Source organism: Clinocottus analis, unplaced genomic scaffold (genome assembly GCF_023055335.1).
Source record: "Clinocottus analis isolate CAN_PGR_092001 unplaced genomic scaffold, fCliAna1.0.p SCAF_13, whole genome shotgun sequence".
Taxonomy (NCBI): domain Eukaryota; kingdom Metazoa; phylum Chordata; class Actinopteri; order Perciformes; family Cottidae; genus Clinocottus; species Clinocottus analis.
The window spans coordinates 14,412,501-14,430,000 of NW_027175854.1; the positions used below are offsets into that span (position 1 = coordinate 14,412,501).

At 43.1% G+C, this 17,500-nt stretch overlaps 3 protein-coding genes across 4 annotated transcripts in view; 2 read left to right on the forward strand and 1 right to left on the reverse strand.

Moving 5' to 3' along the window:
• ved (ventrally expressed dharma/bozozok antagonist) overlaps positions 1-5,877 on the forward strand; it is a 7,362-nt gene extending 1,485 nt beyond the window's left edge. The window contains exons 2-6 of one of the 2 annotated variants that reach the window (XM_068573670.1): positions 1,500-1,541; positions 1,844-1,979; positions 4,138-4,322; positions 4,838-5,145; positions 5,295-5,877. In XM_068573670.1, the coding sequence (XP_068429771.1) occupies positions 4,160-4,322; positions 4,838-5,145; positions 5,295-5,579 (756 nt within the window). In that variant the 5' untranslated portion in view covers positions 1,500-1,541; positions 1,844-1,979; positions 4,138-4,159 and the 3' untranslated portion in view covers positions 5,580-5,877. Of the gene's footprint in view, positions 1-1,499; positions 1,542-1,843; positions 1,980-3,912; positions 4,323-4,837; positions 5,146-5,294 lie in introns of those variants that run through there. The other variant, XM_068573669.1, reaches the window with a different exon arrangement.
• Positions 5,878-6,870: 993 nt separating this feature from the next.
• purbb (purine-rich element binding protein Bb) lies at positions 6,871-9,639 on the forward strand. Its single transcript, XM_068573668.1, has one exon. The coding sequence runs from the start codon at positions 6,893-6,895 to the stop codon at positions 7,862-7,864; it is 972 nt and encodes a 323-aa protein (XP_068429769.1). The 5' UTR covers positions 6,871-6,892; the 3' UTR covers positions 7,865-9,639.
• A 3,804-nt stretch (positions 9,640-13,443) lies between these two features.
• The window catches only part of il1b (interleukin 1, beta), a 4,675-nt gene continuing 618 nt past the window's right edge, over positions 13,444-17,500 (reverse strand). Inside the window, exons 2-6 of the mRNA XM_068574228.1 lie at positions 16,808-16,859; positions 16,442-16,625; positions 16,058-16,231; positions 14,471-14,604; positions 13,444-13,677 (exon numbers count right to left, since the gene is read on the reverse strand). Coding sequence (XP_068430329.1) covers positions 13,444-13,677; positions 14,471-14,604; positions 16,058-16,231; positions 16,442-16,625; positions 16,808-16,859 — 778 coding nt within the window. The remainder of the gene's footprint in view (positions 13,678-14,470; positions 14,605-16,057; positions 16,232-16,441; positions 16,626-16,807; positions 16,860-17,500) is intronic.

The following is a 17,500-nucleotide window of genomic DNA, read 5'->3' on the forward strand; positions in this document are numbered from 1 at the left end:
TCCTCCTCCTCCCAGTGTCCCGGCTGCTGTCTGTGTGTGAGCGTCTCCTGCTGAGCTCGTCTTTGATTGGCTCCATTCAGAGTCTTTCATCTCTAATGGGGCTGTTTGCTGCTCTGTTATGGTCACAAACACACCTCGAGGACACACACACGTACACGCAGACACACACACACCCCAACCTGGTGCTCAGATCTCTGACGTCTCCGTCTCTATCAGGTTTTCGTAGATAAAATCCTCAATAAATCTGAATACAGAGGCTTTGAAGGAGAAATCTTCTTTTGTTTTTCATTTTGTCCTGAAGTCTCGTGCAGTGACGCGTTGGTGACTTCCTGTTTGTCACTTCCTGTTTGTGACTTCCTGTCCGTGTCTCTCTGCTCCAAGCCCGCAAGTCCTCATGTTTTTTATTAGATGGGTAGTTTTTTCATTTAAAAAGAGGTTTACTGGGGGACTATTTTCAGTGGCGGATGAATCCACGTTCGAGGCTCTAAAGTTACATCACAACTCGTTCAACTGTTTTCAAACTTACAAATCTATACGCTGAGTTTTCCATGAATCTTTCATTTGAGCTCATAAAACGTGACACCGTCGTCCTTCTTGACGCGAACAAGTTAAAAACATGAATAATTGACAAAAACAATCTTTTTATTCTTTTACAAAATCATTTGACAAAATAATAATATTTAGAATATCCTTCCTCGTGCAGTTTTGCAAAAAGGAGCTTAACAAAGAGAGATAGTAGAAACGTAACAACAAATACATACAATACATACTTTTTCTGTGTTTTAATTCCTTATTCCAAGTTTTTGACAGAAATAACAATATTTAGAATATGTATCCTGATTAAACACAAATTTTGCACATTATTTGAAAAGTAGTTTAGTTACTTAACAAGTTAACAAAGTAAGAAAGTAACAAGTTTACAAAGTAAGTTAACAAAGTAAGAAAGTAACAAGTTAACAAAGTAACAAGTTTACAAAGTAAGTTAAGAAAGTAACAAGTTAACAAAGTAACAAGTTTACAAAGTAAGTTAACAAAGTAACACATTTACAAAGTAAGTTAACAAAGTAAGAAAGTAACAAGTTAACAAAGTAACAAGTTAACAAAGTAAGTTAACAAAGTAACAAGTTAACAAAGTAAGTTAACAAAGTAAGAAAGTAACAAGTTAACAAAGTAACAAGTTAACAAAGTAACAAGTATCAGAGTAAAAGGTGTTGCGTGTGCTCCTCTATGCAGATGATGCTGCTCTAATAGTCATTGATCTGCAGTCGCAGCGCTCCGCCCCGTCTGCAGCCCCGACCCGCTGATCCCTATCAGCCCATCAAAGGCTGCTGGGGCTTTGATGCTGGCTGGACCGACTGGTCCCAGTGGCCAAGCGGGCGCTGCGACTCCTCCTCAGATGGGATGTGTTAGGGTGTGTGTGTGTGTGTGTGCGCGTGCGTGTGTGTCATGGGCCTCGTCTCTAAATGTCTTCAGATTGTGACGTTTAATTTCTTTCCCAGAAACAGAAGCCGCTCACCTGAAGGCGGCACAGAGAGTAAAATGTAAGACTACGTCTCTGATTTATATACCTTGATTTATTTTATTAAACACAACTCATTTAAACAACTCTGTTTAAAATATTTATAATATTCATTATTTTAATTGAAGTGTGAAAAGCTTTTAAAAAGTCAAAAAATAAATAAAAATATATTGATTGTAAAAAATATGTTTTTATGTTTATTCTGAGTTTGTGTAAAAAAAACACAAAAGTAGAAACGCAAAAACACTATTCAAAGGTTCTGATCACTTCCTGTCTCTTCTTCTTTTTCTTCTTCTTCATCATCTTCTTCCACCTCTTCCTCAGTCTCAGATCCATCCAGGCTGCTGATGAAGATGAACTCGGATACGTTTCTGTGTTATTGACGGTTTTGTTCTCGTTGACTGATCAATGAGAGAGAGACGGCTCATCGTTAGCTCATCTCTCTAATCTCGCTCTTCAGGTAATGCTGCTCATCAACGAGTCAGTGTTTCATGACCAGTAAAGCCGCAGAGAAAACACTTTTTAAGTCTTCTAACTGTAAAATATCAACACATTGATAAGTGTTTCTCTGTTGGAGCTCCGGTTCAAAACATTTTCTTCTCAGAAGCTTTAACTGAAACATTTCTGTCCAATTTATGCTGGAAACATGACAATGCATCTCATTTAATCCATGTTTTTAAATGTTATGATGCATTTCTTCACCTTTCAAAGTAAATGAAACACGTGCGCTCCTGTTGATAACAGAGGCGGCTTTAGGATTTTGACACATCCTGGGCTTAGCCTTGAGACGTGTACCAGATGCGCGCGCCGAAATTTTTAGGCATAGAAACAGTCTCCACATACCCTACAGGTACTCTACTGAATTGAATTGAGGCATTTCATGAAAAAGAAAATGAACAAGATGGTTGGACATTGTACCCTCACATTAACTTTTGCTACTTTCCCCTCCAGAAGAAGCCCAAGCTTCATTATTTGTAGGTGCACAATTCTCACACACTACAATTGCATTTACAGACAGATGCTAATAATAACAGAAAGTTTTTTTTCGTATGTCATATCAACTAGCAGCTACTTCTCTCTAGTAGTTCCAGCTGCAACACTCTTTTCGAAATTATACATTTTAAAATAATTTCTATTCCCATTACCTCTTTAATTCCTGACCACCTACGGGAGGAAAATATCAAAATATTTTTTTGAAACATCTTGTTGTGCTACTACCCAAAGACAGCAGCTTTCTGTTGTGAAGTGCGTCTGCTGCCTGACGCTGTTCTGGGTGGATGACGTCTTGTGTGACCTGGAGGTGTTTAACTAACCCTAACCCTTAAAATATATATATATATATATATATATATATATATATATATATATATATATATATATATATATATATATATATATATATAATTGTTACTCAAACCTGTCCAAAAACACTGTGGAAGCATCCATATGAGATAACGGTAATTTGAGGATGTGAGCTTTAAAAAAAAAAAATTCATCTTTTTTTGAAAATTGAAATTCAGGGCTAGTTAAAAAAGCCTCGGGACGCCACTGGTTGATAATGAAACACCAAAACACTTTGAACCACGTTGAATAAGAAACAGAAAAGACCCAAAAAGAGACTTTTAATTCTGCAGATATTGTGGACTCTTTACTGTTTTATTGTTTATTTATAAGACTCTTTGTGTGTCTCTTTGTGCACTTAAACCTCTGCTGCTGGAATCCTTCAACTTCCCCACAGCGGGACTAATACATGAATATAATATCTAATCCTATCCTAAATATTAACCAAAAATACAAGAAACAAATGACACTTGGTGCCTTTAAAAATGTGAATATCTTAGTGATAATCTCTCTAAATATGAACAATGTCATTCACGGTAGTGTTTCTCTATACATCAGAGACTGTAACACTATATATGTATATATATATATATATATATATATATATATATATATATATATATATAATTATACATGTACCTTTCATCATGTCTGTCGTGAAGCGAATATTTAAATAGTTAACAGTAATGTTAATATCAATATCACCTCTAATTTCCGCTAAGGGAAACCTGTGATGAATGTTGTTGCTGAACAAAGTACACACACACACACACATATATATATATATATATAATTTCACAGTTTGTCATTGTGGCGTTCAGATTAAATTGAGAATCAAAGCGTGAAAGCGAGGAGACGACTTCATTCACAGGGAGGACGTGACTGCAGACAGGGGGAGAGGTGTGGCTATTATCTTTTCTTCTGGGGGCAGGAAGGGGGAGGAGATGGAGGGGTGGAGGAGGAGGAGGAGGAGGAGGAGGATGGGGGTCCGTCCCAGACTCACTGGAGCCTGCCTGTAACAGCCTCATTGAGACTGAATGAGACGTCTTAATTACTCCAGTTGTGAAAACTAAGGGGGGGTGATGTGTGTGTGTGTGAGGGGGGTTGCTTTGATCTTGTTGCTGAGGGGGTCTGATGCCTCCTATAAATACAGACGTGCTGTGAGGAGGGGGCCAGTCAAGACTCCCCTGGGACCAGGACACACCGGCACATCCTCTGCTTCTCTTTCACACAGCACAGATTTTACTTTTTACTCTTTTTTTTTCCTGCACCATGAGGGGACACTTCTCCATCGAGTGGATGTCCCAGAGCAGCCAGCCCACGGGCTCGTCCTCTGGACCAGAACCAAGACCAGGACCTGTGGCCTGCGGGACTCACTCGGAGAGTCTGCCGGGTTTTTACTGCAGAGCGAAGTCAGAGAGTTCCCCAAAGCAGCGAGATGCCCGGAGCCTGCAGCACCACGGTACGTCCCTCCATTCCTCTCCTCAACGCTGCTGCAACACAAACACACAGATACTCTACACATAGTTACTTTATAGTCTACAGTTACTTTACACACCAGCAGCTTACAAACACGTTAACCTGCTGGTGTGAGTAAAGGGCTGAAGAGACACTGCAATGTGTCTTCATGAGTTCATTCATGTGCAGCGGTCATGAAAACATATCACATGAATCAGGACATTTGGGGGAATTGTTTATGACCGTCTCTTATCTTTTTAATAATTTATGTGTCTTTTGAAGAACTTAAACATTGTGAATACGTCGCTTTGGGACATTTCTTACTATTTATTTATCCTTAACTTTTTTTACAAAATCAAAAATTAATCTCTGTCTCTCTCTCTCTCTCTTTCTCTCTTTCTCTCTATATATTATAGCAGAACAGTCACAAGGGGGCATCATTGTACTTGTACTCTTGCAGGAGTATTTCACAGTGTAGTTGTAGTACTTTTCTGAGTTAACGTGAGTTTCTCTCTGCAGTGACTGAAGCAGCGTTCAGCAGCGGGACGGAAGAAGAGGAGGAAGAGGAAGAGACCTCCGGCTATGAGAGCGAAGGGGGCCAATCCCTCTCCCCCACGGCCGCCGCCCACTGCCCCTCCTCCTCAATCTCCTCCTCCTCTTCCTCCACCTCGTCCTCCTCTTCCTCTCCCCCGCTGGGCAGGAGGCCCCGCACAGCCTTCACGGCGGAGCAAATCAGCAGCCTGGAGCGCTCGTTCAAGAGGAACGCATACCTGGGGACGCAGGACAAGACGGAGCTCTGCAGGAAGCTGCAGCTGTCAGACAAACAGGTGAGCAGTTTGACTTCCAAAGAAATTATTATTATTGATTTGTCTTAATGACAGCGGAGCATGTGTTGAGCTTCAGCGTTCCCTAATGTTCACCAATGGAGAGAAATGTTAATGTTCTATATCTAATAATCCATGTTTCTTCTCTTCAGATCAGAAACTGGTTCCAGAACCGGCGCATGAAGCTGAAGCGCACGGTGCAGGACGCGTTGGCTCACGCCTGCCACGCCAACGCCGCTGCTCAGTTCCTGCACTACCCCGAGCTGCAGGCCTACCGGCCGGCGCCATACCCCCGGTACCAGGACCCTGCGGCCGCCGGCGCCCCTTACGGGCCGCCGCACGGGCTGCAGTGCGGCGCCGCTTTGCCGCTGGACTCCTTCCAGTACAGCAACCTGCCCGGAGTCGTGATGCCGCCTCAGTACCCTCAGTATTACTGACCTTGACCAGGACCAGGACCAGGAAGTGAACCTGGACCAAGACTGGGACGTCCTGTCGGACACAGCTAGACTTATTGGTCGTGTTCCTCGTCATCACAGGATCAAGAGGAACATCAGCTGCTGCTGTGAAGCCGGACTCATACAGGGTGTTGTGCAATAGTGGGACTTACGTGTGTGTGTGTCTGTGTGTCTGTGTGCGTGTGTCTGTCTCGGCTTGTATCTGGTTGTATAGTTTGGATATATTTAAATTTGAATCTGTTTCATTTGATTATTTTTGTTTGTTTACGTCTAAAATAAAATTACTATTCAAACTTCTTCTGATGAGTTTTCATCCTTAAAATATTTCTGGAACAAAATGTAGTACTTTAGTAGGTTTTTATTGTACTTTTACTGCACTTATGAAGTTCTATTTATGCTACTTAGCACTTTTAAAAGTTGCACTCTGCTGCCACTTTCGGGCAGAGATGGGTAGTGCAACAATATTGTAGTACTTGTATACATAAAGTAGTAGTAAAGTAACTGTTCAGACCCTAAAGCACCGAACTGTTGTAGTCTTGAGGTAGCTGTACTTTGCTTGAGTATTTCCATTCTCTGCTACTTTATACCACTACATCTCAAAGGTACTTATTGCACTTTTTAATGTTAATCTCAGAGGTACTTAATGTACTTTTTACTGTTCTACGTTTATTTGAATAAGATAATTTGCTCCAGCTGCAACATTTAACACATGATCACATTCATGAATCAATAATTATGTAATATATTATATTACTTATGTACTTTGAGTATTATTTTCAATGCATTACTATTACTATTTTTCTACAGTATAACCTTTGTATTGCTATTCATACTTTTTACTTATTTTGCTAGTAACACTTGTGTACTTTGATTTTTTATGTAGGACTTTTACTTACAATGGAGTTTTTTTTAATTTTATTATAAAATACTGGCGAATGAGACTTATTAACACTATACAATTTTGAGGAAAAACAAAACTATGTCGACACAGTTTACCAGCTGAAGCCAGAAAAAAACAGAATTCCATTATATTATGTCATAAAAACAAAGATTTCACAACCAGAGGGAGTAGTTTAAAAGAAATAATAGTAGAAGAAGAAGTATGTAAATGAGTCCTCATTTTGACCAATGGCAAACGAGAAAGTTCTACACGTGGGCTCGGCGGACAACCAATGGGAAAGCCGTAACCGTGTGAACTCGCGAAAGTGGCACACAGTTGGGCCAATCACGACGCTTTCGTGGAAGGGTGCGTGAAGGGGGCAGAGACGCAGGGGGAGAGAGGGCGCAGAAGCCGAATGGTGGAGCAGAAGATGGCGGATGGCGACAGCGGGAGTGAGCGCGGAGGTAGCAGCGGGGGAGGAGGCGGCGGCGGCAGCGGCGGCGGTGGAGGAGGAGGCGGCGGCTTCCAGCACTACCAGAGGGACCAGGAGACCCAGGAGCTGGCGTCCAAGCGCCTCGACATCCAGAACAAGCGCTTCTACCTGGACGTGAAGCAGAACAGCAAGGGCCGGTTCATCAAGATCGCCGAGGTCGGGGCCGGCGGCTCCAAAAGCCGCCTGACCCTCTCGCTCTCCGTAGCCGCGGAGTTCCGCGACTACCTCGGGGACTTCATCGAGCACTACGCCCAACTGGGGCCCAGCAGCCCGGAGCAGATCGCCCAGGCGGCCGCGGGGGCGGAGGACGGCGGGCCGCGGCGGGCTCTCAAGAGCGAGTTCCTTGTCCGGGAGAACCGCAAGTATTACCTGGACTTGAAGGAGAACCAGCGGGGGAGGTTCCTCCGGATCCGGCAGACCGTGAACCGCGGGCCCGGTGGCGGCGGCGGCTTCGGGGGGGGAGGCGGCGGAGGTGGCGGGGGGAACCCCGGCATGCTGTCCGGCCAGACCATCGCGCTGCCGGCCCAGGGGCTCATCGAGTTCCGGGACGCCCTCGCGAAGCTCATAGACGACTACGGCGGGGACGACGAGGAGCTGGCCGCCGGGGCCGGGGGCCCGGGCTCTGGGGAGCTCCCCGAGGGCACCTCCATCATGGTGGACTCCAAGCGGTTCTTCTTCGACGTGGGCTCCAACAAGTACGGCGTGTTCCTGCGGGTCAGCGAGGTGAAGCCCAGCTACCGGAACTCTATCACGGTGCCCCTCAAGGCCTGGGGCAAGTTCGGGGGAGCCTTCAGCCGGTACGCCGACGAGATGAAGGAGATCCAGGAGCGGGTCCGGGAGAAGGGCTTCGAGAGGCGGGACGAGTCCGAGGGGGACGAGGGGGACGACGACTGATGGAGCCGGAGGAGGGAGGACGGGGATATTATCATAAATAGAATAAAATGGTGGTGTTAGTGCAGATGGATCTGCATGGAAGCCCATCTCTACAAAATGCTGATCATGCAAGTCATAATTATGACTTCATAGCTCATTATGAGATACTATCTCAATTATTATGACTTCAGATCTCAATTATTACAACTCAATAGCTCATTATGAGATGTTTTTTCATTATAACGACTTAGCATCTTATAATTTTTATTTTAAATCTCGTAATCATGACTTCATATCTCATCGTTTTGACTTAATGTCGCGATAATTATGACCTAATAGTTCATTATGATATTTAATATATCATAATTATGACTTAATTGCTCTAATTATGACTTAATAGCTCATAATTATAACTTGCTATCTCATTATAACGACTTGGCATCTTATCATTTTTATTTTACATCACGTAATCATGATTTTACATCTCAATAATTATGACTTAATAGCTCATATTTATGACTTTTTTTCCCCATCAGAGTGGTGGAAATGGGCTTCCACAGGTCTGCAATATATAGAGGGTATTTTGCATAAAAACAGAAAAATGACATGACATGCATGACAAATCGTGCTGTAATAGCTACTAAAGTATTGTGGCGTTAACAAACAGAACAAGTACATGTTGGTGTGTTCGCTGCAGTCTGGAGCTCAGAGAGAGAGAGAGAGAGAGAGAGGAAGAGTGCTTTATTGTAAAAGATAAATAATAAAAGAGAGAACCTACTAAAACCAGCAAATTTGGTTTTTATAACTAGAAATGAAGCCAACGAATGCTTTTTTTCCGATTGGCAGCATAGTTTATATTTAAAAGAGTGGAGGAGTGTTTGAAGAGGTTTTCCCGCTCCGGTTTAAGGAGATAACTACTTAGCATCCATCGTATTCCTGTTCCAGTCCAGTCTCTCCTCCGTGGGGTTTTATTGAGAGGAATGTACAGGGAGCTGCTGTGTGGATGTGCAACGACAAAAAGATTTATTTTTTTTTAAAGCTCCAAATGACAAGAACGGGGCTTTTTAAAATAAATCAATCGAAACAAAGCTTTGACTCCAGCAGGCTTTATGTTATACATACGATAGCATCGTTTTACCGGCGAGAGTCGACTCCCTAACGCCAGAGCATCCCTGGTGTTTGAGAGCGAGGGCCAACGCGTGGGTGGAGGACCGTCTTTGGGCCCCCCCGCACCACCACCGGGGGGCGCCGTTCAGATCCTCACGCAGGACTTTCTTTTTCATTTAACGCTCCCGTCGTGCTACAAGGGTCCAAATATTCGGCGTCGGACAGCGAAGCTTCTCTGGCCTTCTGAGCTCTTCCTTCCTGGTGTTTTTTTTTTCTTCCCATGAGCCTCTCTGTCGCGGTCGGCGCTGGACAGACGGCCGTCTCGACCAGTTGATTTTGTTTTTTCCACCGCTTGAAGACTCTGGACAGAAACACAGTGATGGATGTTGTCTTTTTGTTGTTGTTGTTTTCAAAAAGAGAACTATATTGAACACGAGATTCTACTTATAGGAAGAAAAAATACAAATATTACCGAGCGAACCAGCAAAAAGATATTTTGAAATACTTATAAAGGAAAATGTATTGTGTAAAGGAATTACAAGTCTAAAAATAATAATATTAATAATAATAATAATAATAATAATAAAGGTTAATTTCTTAAAACAAAGTTGTGCCCCAAACCTCCAGATTATTATTTTTTGTTTTTCCTTGAGTGAACTTATAACACTTCTTTAATTAAAACAACTTTAAATGCAATGTGATGTCGTGCCTGTATGTTGTTAAGCCCTGAGCGCGGACTCGAAGGTGATTAGTCGATTCAAAGCGTGGACGGCGTTCCCCCAAAAGGCCGAGACGACGTCCTCACGGGTCCTGAGATCAAAGACCTTCAGTTTGTCGTCAAAAAGGAAAGAAAACAGAAATATTCACGACAGAGAAGCAAAAGAGTTTTCCCCTCAAGAAGTTTGATTCATAAAAATAGTTACGTATTATTTTATAAGCTCAACTGTCCGTTCTGCACGCTGTTGTTTCCCTTATGGGTCAGGACATGGAAAGTACAATTTTAGGGTATTTGTGTACTTGATGTACTCTGATCTCTAGAAGTGAATCTTGTTGGACGTTAACAAAATTTTCACGTCACAAAACATTTATTCTGAAATTCTTAGTCGCGGCTCTGAAAGTATTTCTGTTTCTCAGAGTCGCTCAGTATGTCGCGCATATGCTTCTACAGTTGACACACTCACACACACACACACACACACACACACACACACACACACACACAAAACAGCTGCCTGAAGGAAACTCAACAGAAGCTTGTTCTCGACTCCAAAGAAGTCAAATAAAAATGATGCGCTGGTGACTCGTGGTCCTCCAACAAGGAGACGGGGAGACTTGTTTTACCAGAAGTAGAAATATGAGGAGGAGAAAAGGGTAGAGATGGAGAGGAAGGAGAAGAGACTGCCGGTAATTTGATCTTTCTCCTCCCGTCTCCTGTTGTTGCTCCTTCTTCTCCCCCCTCTGTATATTTGGCAGCTGTCAGGTGTGTGTGTGTGTGTGTGTGTGTGTGTGTGTGTGTGTGTGTGTGTGTGTGTGTGTGTGTGTGTGTGTGTGTGTGTGTGTGTGTGTGTGTGTGTGTGTGTGTGTGTGTCTATTTTAAAGGCCCCTACAGACTCCACATTCCTGGTCAGAGACTCAGCTGTTTCATCAGGACCTCCTACTGCTACGACTGTGTGATTGTGCTACTCACACACACACACACACACACATATATATATATATATATATATATATATATATATATATATATATATATATATATATATATACTGCAGGCAGGTACTTGGTTATGCATCATAGGAGATGTTTTTGTTGTCAGCTTCATGCATTCATGCACACACATCTATACACATGTATACACGTGTGTGACATCGTGGTGCGTTCAAGCTCTAACCAGTAAACCTAAGTACTGCTCCGGAGGTACGTTGCAAAGTAATCGTGACATGTTCAAATGTGATCTTGTCAAATGTACATAAACACTTTTTACAGCTGTTTGAAATAGAAATTACAGGAGGGAGTTATGGCGTTCTGATCAGCATATAAAGGACTTGAAGGTCTCGTGGGATCTGGCTCCATCTAGTGGTTAAAGTTCAGAATGCAGCCAAACGAAACCACTCACCTCCTGCTGTGTGTGAGCATGTGACCTGAGGGACGATGTAACAGCACTGGGCCAAGCACCAAACCAAGAGATTATACACCCAGCTGTGTGTGTGTGTGTGTGTGTGTGTGTGTGTGTGTGTGTGTGTGTGTGTGGAGGAGAAAAGAGGACAGAGGGAGAAGGAAAGAGGACAGATGGGCTAAGGGAGGAGGAAAGGACAGAGGGACCAAGGGAGAAGGAAGGAGGACAGCCAGACCAAGGGAGGAGTACAGAGGGACCATGGGACCAAAGGAGAAGGAAAGAGACCAGAGGACAGAGGGAGAAGGAAAGAGGACAGACAGACCAAGGAAGAAGGAAAGAGACCAGAGGACCGAGGGGGAGGACATTTTGGCTGTCGCCATCTTGGTTTTTGCAGGAGGTGGACAGGAAGGCCATATAGTGATGGTGTGACTCATAATTTCATTACTTAGTTTTTTCTTCAGAGAATCGGATGCATCAAATATTGCATTCATTTTTATCTCAATACGTTAACCTTCTACCTCAGTAGTTCATCTTTAATTTTCTCCTTTTGAGGCAACAAATCCTTCACACTGAGTCTTCTTCACATTAAAGTCTGTGTGACTCTCTGATTGATCAGGTTGAAGAGATTATGACGTCATGCTGACAGGTGAGAGTAGTTGTTCACGTGCAGCTGCAGAGGAGACAAGCACCTGCAGAGGAGGAGGAGGGGGAGAAGAAGGAGGAGAGGGAGGGAGGGCATTTTGGGGGGAGGAGGAGGTGCACGAGAGGAACCTCGTGTGCAGGAGCAGAGGAACGGGAGCAGAGGAACGGGAGGATCCTCCGTTAGAGGAAGCGGGATCCCGCTGCGAGGCGAGCTGCTGCTGCAGCTAAATATAGCTCTGTTGCCATGTGCCGGGAATGTGCGTGGCAGAGGGACAAACACACACACACACACACACACACACACACACACACAAACGAAAGTCACACTCACGCACACAATAGGTTCACCACCGGTCATGCAATCCTGCACGTGTGATGTGATTTTGTGAAGTTTTTCTCGTGATTTCACATCGTCAGCATGCATCGTTTACACACACACACACACACACGCACGTGATTATGTATTATTTCTCACCGCTGCGCGTGTCTATAAATAATGAAAAGCTGCAGGAGAAGACGGATTATTATTGATTCCACCGTTTTGAATCAGCGTTGCATCCGCAAATACACCAAAGATATGTTCTGCATGACGGCGTGCACTCCAACATGCCCCCCGCCCTTCTTCATCTTCATCATCACTTGACCTCCTCGGTTTCCATTTTTCTGCTCACTTTAAAGTTAAACGCGCATCGCTCGGTGATCGGCCCCGCGCAGCGCGCCGCCGCCGCCGCCGCAGCGCGCGCCCCTGATTGGCAGAGGAGCCGCGTGGAGGAACCAGCCCGAGGTGTCGCCATGCAAACCCGCGCGGGGAGCACCAATGACGGGCAGGAGAAGGCCTCTGCGCCGCCCCCATTGGCAGGCGCTGCTTTTAGGTGCTTTGAGTTTTTTCCTCTCGTGAAGCGCAGATTGACATTTAATTCATGAGTGAGGATGTTCCTCTGATGTTCGACAGGACTTTTTATCTCACGCGTTTGGCCTTTTTGTTGAATTACTTTGACTTTGTGTTGCATTGTGTGTCTTTTTTTTTTTAATATAGATTTACTTTAAGCTAAAATTCAGTTCAATTGATTTATTTTTTATCTCAAATTCTGTCTTATTTCATAAATTGTGATTTTTATGTAATTATTGTATTTGTTTTTAAATTTTCTCATAATTTAGATTTGTATTGCATAGTTCTGACGTTTTATCTTAAAATTATGACGTTAATTAATACATTTTGGACTTTTATCTGATAACGTTGACTTTTAATCTGACAATTAAAAGACAGTTCTTTGGCCTTCTTCTTTGGCCTTCTTCAGGAATCAAACCTCATACATCTGAGTTTTTAAATGTTTGATGCAGTTCAAGAGTCATTTTGAACAATATGTATTCATAACATCATTTGAAGCTTCAGATTCAGAATAAACAGCTTTATTTGACACATTTTCTTGCATAAAATACATAAACACACATAAAATACATAATAAAAAAACACAATATTCATGTTTTAGAGATGCATTACACTTGTCACAACTTTCTCTTTTGAAGGAGATTAATTCATTTTGTACAAAACATTTATTTCAGTGAGTAAAAAAAAAGAAAAGAAAGTAAATGTTCTTTCTTTGTGGCTTATAGGACCACATCCAGGGGACATTAACAGACAACGGCGCCATCCGGTGGTGAGGAGGGGAAAGTGTGAAAAGCTCAACCCTCAGCATCCTTCAGGAACATTCAGACTGCACAACGTTCATGTGTTTTAATAATTTGATTCCGCCTCAAAGCTCCTGAAGCAGGTGAGGCGGCTGCCGGTGTCCACCCTGCACATCTCCACCGACGGGTTCTCGTCCTCGTCCGAGGTGCTGATGAACCAGCCGCGGTACTTCAGGGACTCGAACTGGTTGATGGAGACGCCCGTCGTCCTCTTGAGGAAGAGGAAGCGGTCCATGTCCTCGTCCTCGCTGATGTGCTGCAGCTTCTTCTTACAGCATTCCTGCCACCACAGAAGAAGAGACAATGTCTCAAAACAAGTCTTTGCTGCATTAAAAGCAGTTTTAACTGTAAAATAATATATGATTTAAAATTCTCATATTTCAAAAAAGTCAAATATTTAATTTTTCTTCAAATTATGTTAATCAAAGTGACTGTTGAACTGCGTCAAATATTTAAAAACTCAGACATCCGAGGTTTGAAACCTGCCAAAGAACTATGAATTCATTGGAAAAAAAAGTAAAATTCTATGAAATTTTACAAGGAAAAGTATAAACACTGAGATAAAAAGAGGACAGAATTACTATAGGTAAAAAAGAAAAATTCTGAAAAATTTGTTAAAAAATTTGGACTATGAGGTAAAAAGTCAAAATGATTAAATCAAGGTTATATTTACAAAGCAAAGTATGAAAGATGATATATTTATGATTCCACAAAAGGTTTAAATTGGATTAAAGGTCAGAATTATGAAATAAGAAACACTATTACGAGATAAAAGTCAGAATTATTAAATAAAAGCTCAAATTTGTGAGATGAATCAGACTTAAAAAAGTCCAAAAAGTTTACATTTTACAAGGAAAAGTATAAATACTGAAATAAAAAAGGACAAAATTACTATTGGTAAAAAAAATTCAGAAAAGTTCAGAAATATGAGATTAAATAAATCTGAAAAAACTAATTCAATTATGAGAAAATTTTTGAATGATTAGATAAAAAATGTCAAAATTATTAAATCAAAGTTATAATTATTAGATAAACGGTAACTTTTATAACTGTATATGTTTTCATTAGCTTACCTCCAGCTTCAGCGAGGCCCTCCCGTCCTGCATGCAGCAGGAGATGTGCCGGCTGCTGGTGACGGAGAGGACGACCACCAACCCTTTCACACCGGAGACGCTGGGGCCGAGGTACCTCGCCAGTTTGAAACTCACTAGCGTGGAGAGAGAGAGAGAGAGAGAGAGAGAGAGAGAGAGAGAGAGAGAGAGAGAGAGAGAGAGAGAGAGAGAGAGAGAGAGAGAGAGAGGGGGTGGGGGACAGGAGGTTAAGGGTCGAGTCATGACGTCGTAGCGCTGACGCTAGAAACACACGTCCAAAAATACTCCATTAAATTATCTGTTGGAAGAAAAAATTATTCACGCTTAATCAGTTACTGTTTCACTGTTATATTCAAACTTCTCATCTTACTGTCTCTGTTTAATCTTACACACAAACTCAGCATGTCTCCTGATAGCAGGGAGACAGGGGAATCTGTATGTTTCTGTCTGAAAGAATGAGCAGTTCCTTTGTTATCATATGACCATTTCTTGCAAACCGCTCTACGGGACGAGGGGAAAGGTTCCCTATTAGGCTGAAGACATCATGAGGGTTTCTGTTAGTGGTTCATGATGAGTATGTAAGAGGTGGTTCTCTGAGAGATCTGTGAGCAGTCTTGGATATACAATTTGTCTATCACCTTGTACTTCTGACTCTGCTCCTACCTTGCAACGAATAAATGTTCCTGTTTTTTAAAATAATTTTACTCCAAGGGGGTCGAGTGAATTTTTTTAACATTATCAAATAGTAATATAGTAAAACTTGGGTTACAAGCCGCTACTAGCTTTGGTGGGTGTCCTCGCTAGCTTTGGTGGGTGTCCTCGCTAGCTCTCCACTGCAACCAGCTAGCGCTGCTGCTTGTTTGCTGCTAGCAGCCCGCTAGTTCCCTCGACAACCACCGAAGGTAGCGGGACCAGCCCTGGCTCGAAGCCCGACTCGGGCAGCGCACTAGCAGCTAGCAGGGGAGCTAGCAGCAGCAGGGGAGCTAGCAGCAGCAGGGAGCTAGCAGCAGGGAGCTAGCAGCAGCGCTAACTTGCTACAGCAGAGACACACACCGAAGGTAGGAGCGGCTTGTAACCCGACTTTTACAATACTTATTATGGAGACTGGCAATTGTTTTATTGTTATTTTGTTTATATGACATTTATATAAGTAAATGAGTATTTTGATGTGGTATCATCAAAGTGGAGCCAGTTTGAGGTACTTTGTGTACTACTGGGTAGAGTAGTAGGTCAATACTGCATCATATCAGGGCTCTCAAGTTTTGAAGACAGGCAAGCGTGACCCCCTGGATATAGGGGGGGCTTGATTCCTCCGTGGTGAGGGCAGCGGCGACCAGGTCATGTCTGCGCGCTACGGCACATTAAATAGCCTGGAGGTTTTTTTCAGCATGAGAACGATGTGTGGCGGGAGGGCGTGATTTAAGACCGAAATGCGGAACACGCTCAATGCGTGACACTTGAGAGCCCTGTCATATCATAAAGCACACACGCTTCTGTAACAAGTAGCAAATACATGTAGTATAAGTACAACATGTCCTCATGAAATGTAGCATAAAGTACATGCGGTACCTTTGCGCTCGCAGCTGCCTCCCTTCAGCGTGACGGCCCTCAGCTTCACGTCTCCGAAGGCGAAGACAACGTTCTTCTGGGAAACGTCACACAGAAACCCGACCTCCTCGCTGTTGAGCCGCTGGAAGATCTTCCTCAAGCTGGAGGGCGAGGCCGTGTCTGTGACGATGGTTTCTGTGGAGAGATGGAGAGAACAAGAGATGGAGAGATGGAGGGTCCATTCCTCCATCTATCTACCCCTTCCGCTATCCATCTAGCACCGTTAGCTTGTCGCTGTCGCCATGTTGAGAGTCGTGTGGAGGCAATAAAAATGATCTGAATTTCCAGTTTAGTTTTTAAAATTCCTAATAAAGAGGCTTTACAGGTTACAAGACTTTAACCCACCGGTCACCAGGCTGTCCATGATGGCGCTGCAGAGCGCCGTGCTGCTGAGCCCTCGGCCGCAGCGAGTCAGAGGCTGCTTCAGCCGTGTCACCGCAAGCAGCATCGTGGTGGCGAGCTGCATCGTATTGGGGTCTTGGTGGACCACCAGGTCCAGCCCCTCGTCCAGTCTGTAGACCTCCTCCTGCTCAACACACACACACACACACACACACACACACACACACACACACACACACACACACACACACACACACACACACACACACACACACACACACCATCAGGTGAAGAGACATCTGAAAGTTTAAGTATATCAGAGTGAAACTGGGATTGTGAGAGAGAGGAAGTGAAATGTAGTTCTCATACCGTCATGTCAAAGCAGAGGGATTCACAGCCTGTCTTGTCTGAGTCCAGCGAGCTGAAACACAAAACAGCTGATTGTTAAACAAAAACATGAATGTTCTTAACAAGCAGTTACATGACTTTTATGTTCAGGTAGTGATGGAAGTATTTTGATGCTTTACTTCAACGAAAGTACTCGTTTAATCATCAATGCATTATATTCTATAAGATCATCACAGGCTTATCTAACACTTCATCCTTCAGTTAATCACTAACATTCATCAACACATAAAGGAACACTTCACGGTTCAGTTTATCACTAACATTCATCAACACATAAAGGAACACTTCACCCTTCAGTTCATCACCAACATCCATCATCAACACATAAAGGAACACTTCATCCTTCAGTTAATCACTAACATTCATCAACACATAAAGGAACACTTCACGGTTCAGTTTATCACCAACATCCATCATCAACACATAAAGGAACACTTCATCCTTCAGTTTATCACTAACATTCATCAACACATAAAGGAACACTTCACGGTTCAGTTTATCACTAACATTCATCAACACATAAAGGAACACTTCACCCTTCAGTTCATCACCAACATCCATCATCAACACATAAAGGAACACTTCATCCTTCAGTTTATCACTAACATTCATCGACACATAAAGGAACACTTCATCCTTCAGTTTATCACTAAC

Excerpts from the sequence above, each read along its gene's own strand:
- purbb (XM_068573668.1), top strand. The coding sequence starts at position 6,893 with ATGGTGGAGCAGAAGATGGCGGATGGCGACAGCGGGAGTGAGCGCGGA.